This window comes from Sinocyclocheilus grahami, unplaced genomic scaffold, assembly GCF_001515645.1.
Source record: "Sinocyclocheilus grahami isolate Dianchi unplaced genomic scaffold, SAMN03320097.WGS_v1.1 scaffold355.1, whole genome shotgun sequence".
NCBI classification, from domain to species: Eukaryota; Metazoa; Chordata; class Actinopteri; order Cypriniformes; family Cyprinidae; genus Sinocyclocheilus; species Sinocyclocheilus grahami.
The window spans coordinates 1,514,345-1,517,368 of record NW_015505534.1 but is presented as its reverse complement, the minus strand read 5'-3'; the positions used below and the strand labels follow the sequence as shown (position 1 = coordinate 1,517,368).

At 39.2% G+C, this 3,024-nt stretch overlaps 1 protein-coding gene across 1 annotated transcript in view; it reads right to left on the bottom strand.

Moving 5' to 3' along the window:
* Positions 1–3,024, bottom strand: part of LOC107548778 (dedicator of cytokinesis protein 11-like) — an 86,165-nt gene that overhangs the window by 76,236 nt on the left and 6,905 nt on the right. Inside the window, exon 2 of the mRNA XM_016229585.1 lies at positions 873–989. Within this exon, the coding sequence (XP_016085071.1) occupies positions 873–989 (117 nt within the window). The remainder of the gene's footprint in view (positions 1–872; positions 990–3,024) is intronic.

The window sequence follows — 3,024 nt, the reverse complement described above, 5'->3', positions numbered from 1 at the left end:
AGATAGATAGATATGTAGATAGATAGATAGATAGAATGACAAAAAGAGCCGACAAACGACAGACAGACAGACAGATAGATAAAAAGAACGAACGAACGACAGACAGACAGACAGACAGATAAAAAGAACGAACGAACGACAGACAGACAGACAGACAGATAAAAAGAACGAACGAACGACAGACAGACAGACAGACAGATAAAAAGAACGAACGAACGACAGACAGACAGACAGACAGATAAAAAGAACGAACGAACGACAGACAGACAGACAGACAGATAAAAAGAACGAACGAACGACAGACAGACAGACAGACAGATAAAAAGAACGAACGAACGACAGACAGACAGACAGAAAGATAGATAGATAGATAGAATGACAAAAAGAGCGAACGAACGACAAACAGACAGACAGACAGACAGATAGATAGATAGATAGATAGATAGATAGACATGTAGATAGATAGATAGAATGACAAAAAGAGCGAACGAACGAACGACAGACAGACAGACAGACAGATAAAAAGAACGAACGAACGACAGACAGACAGAAAGATAGATAGATATAGGACAAAAAGAGTGAACGAAAGAAAAAGCGAACGATAGACAGACAGACAGACAGACAGATAGATAGATAGAACGACAGACAGATAGATAGAATGGCAAAAGGATAGATAGATAGATAGATAGATAGATAGATAGATAGATAGATAGATAGATAGATAGATAGATAGAATGAAAAATGACAGATAATAATAGACAGACAGACAGACAGCTGAAAATCAGATTCATATGGTGGCAGCACAAGGATGAGGACTTTGAAAATGAGTCAAACAAATAAACGGCAGGAAATGTGCTTGTGAAATGACTCACTGATACATCATCAGCTGGCCACAGCAGCAGGTCTCTCTGTGGATCACTGTGGATCTGAGCTTTCCTCTGGAACACCACATTCTCATAGTCCAGCGGCTCGATGATCTTGGGCTGCTCCTGCAAACACACAGGACGGATCCATGAATTTATAGACCGTTTCCCTCAAAAGGCCTGTGATGTCTACAGTCAATGTTTGTGTCCCTCTTTATTACTGCTACTGAACATACTAAAGCAATGCACACTGTAATTACTCAGATTTGCTTTTATCTGTTGTGTAGCCTACACAGATTTGACAGCTCTGTCTGTGAATTTATCAGCCCCTCTGCAACCTTAGCAAAGCAAAAATCTGCCACAGGATTTCCGATTTCTTATTTGTACAGCTTTTGAGTTCAGTTCAAAGCTTTCTCCCAAGTGCTTTCTCTTTTCAAGTTCCTTCTAAAAGAGAATCATGTGTTAAAGCTTAAACACACACTCCTGACTCAGCTGACATGCCCGTGTCATGCTCTGATACTCATTCAAAGAGTTTAGCCCATGGAAGAGAAAGTGTTTTCACCAAAACAAACCATGTGGGATGAACAGAAGAGACGGGCAGTGGACTTTATCTTTTGCACTCTTTTCACCCATGTTTCTCCATACAGGAATTGCCAAACAGATGACATTTCAGCTGACTTGCCAGCAACTCATGTTAGGAAACCTTCAATTTATGACTTTAACCTTTTGCTAAAGGTGTTTTTGCTGAAAATAAACTATGAGCAGTCAGAGATATGAAGAGAGGAAGTTATAGTTTCATAACTACATAAGGTTTAGAAGAGAAAATGGGCAGCTGGTGTCTTCTGTCTAAAGTTCGAGGCTGGGTAAAGCAGCTCATTGTTTCTAATGTTTAAAGCGGTTCAGCTTTGACGGGATCAGAGGGGCTTGAACCCATAATCACACAGGTCATTTGTGAATATTTCAGCTGAACTCAAACGGAATGAAATGAGTCCAAATTAAAGCAATTTCAAACGAATCCTTTTTAGAAATCATGCTGTAAAAATGATTCCTACCTTCATAGCTGCAGAAAATGCTTAAGTGGATTTAAAAAAAAAAAAAAAAGTCAAATTTAATTTGCAATAAAAAATAAATAAAGCCATGAGTTCAGTCTTCAGTGTCACGTGATCCTTCAGAAATCATTTTAATATACTGATTTGGTTCTCAAGAAACATTTCTTATTATTATTATTAGGGATGCGCCAATCCGATATTCATATCGGGTATCGGCTCCGATAGTGCCATTTTTCTCGGATCGGGTATCAGTCAGAGAGAGCCGATCCAAATCCGATTTTTTTTTTTTGTGTGTGAATTATTCTGTGTTATTTCTGAAGCCATATGATAGCTTAATGCGAGCTACATATGAATATTTAAGTCCTTACATTAAAGTTCACACAAACTCTTTTCTCCGCTGTGGCTGTCAGTCATTTGTTCAGTCTTTAAACCCTGGTCGCGTTCGGTAAAGCTCTCTCCCAAGATCATTCTGTGTTCCCATTATACTTGATTTGTAAATACATGTCTATGATTTTGCAAAAAGGACTTTATCTTCTTGCCGGAGTTTAATGTTTTGTTACTTGCTACCGGGTGTCTGTGAGAACAAAACACAGGCGTAGAAAAGACTATAAATCGTTTTTAACCTGCACAGTAACTGAAATTTAAAACTGTTAAAAGAAAGTCTCAATAACTGTTGCACAGATATAATACACTACGCATCAATTTCTCTTCCCTTTGTGCTTTGCAGTTTTAAGCGCTTCGTGCTCATAGACTGTCAATCCTCTATATTGCGACTAAATCTTCACTCTGGGTGACTAAATGATGTCTAATATCAGCCGATGGCTAATCAATTCTCAGATTTTACTCGTCAGTGTGTGAGTTGGAGGCTGAGTATATGATTAGCACAGATATATTTTCACTCACAGAACACTCTGACTGAGCGCTTCAGAGTTTCACTCTCCGTCAAGCGATCTGATATTTTTCAGTTCATTTGAATGGATGCGCAGCGCACCTGTGTTTGTGTTTGGCGTAACGTAAACTCTAGCGTGAAGCGCACGACTCACCGACGCTTTCTCTCACTGCGAGCAAAGAGCGAGAGCGAGCGAGAGTCTTACATAACATGCAGAATTGAT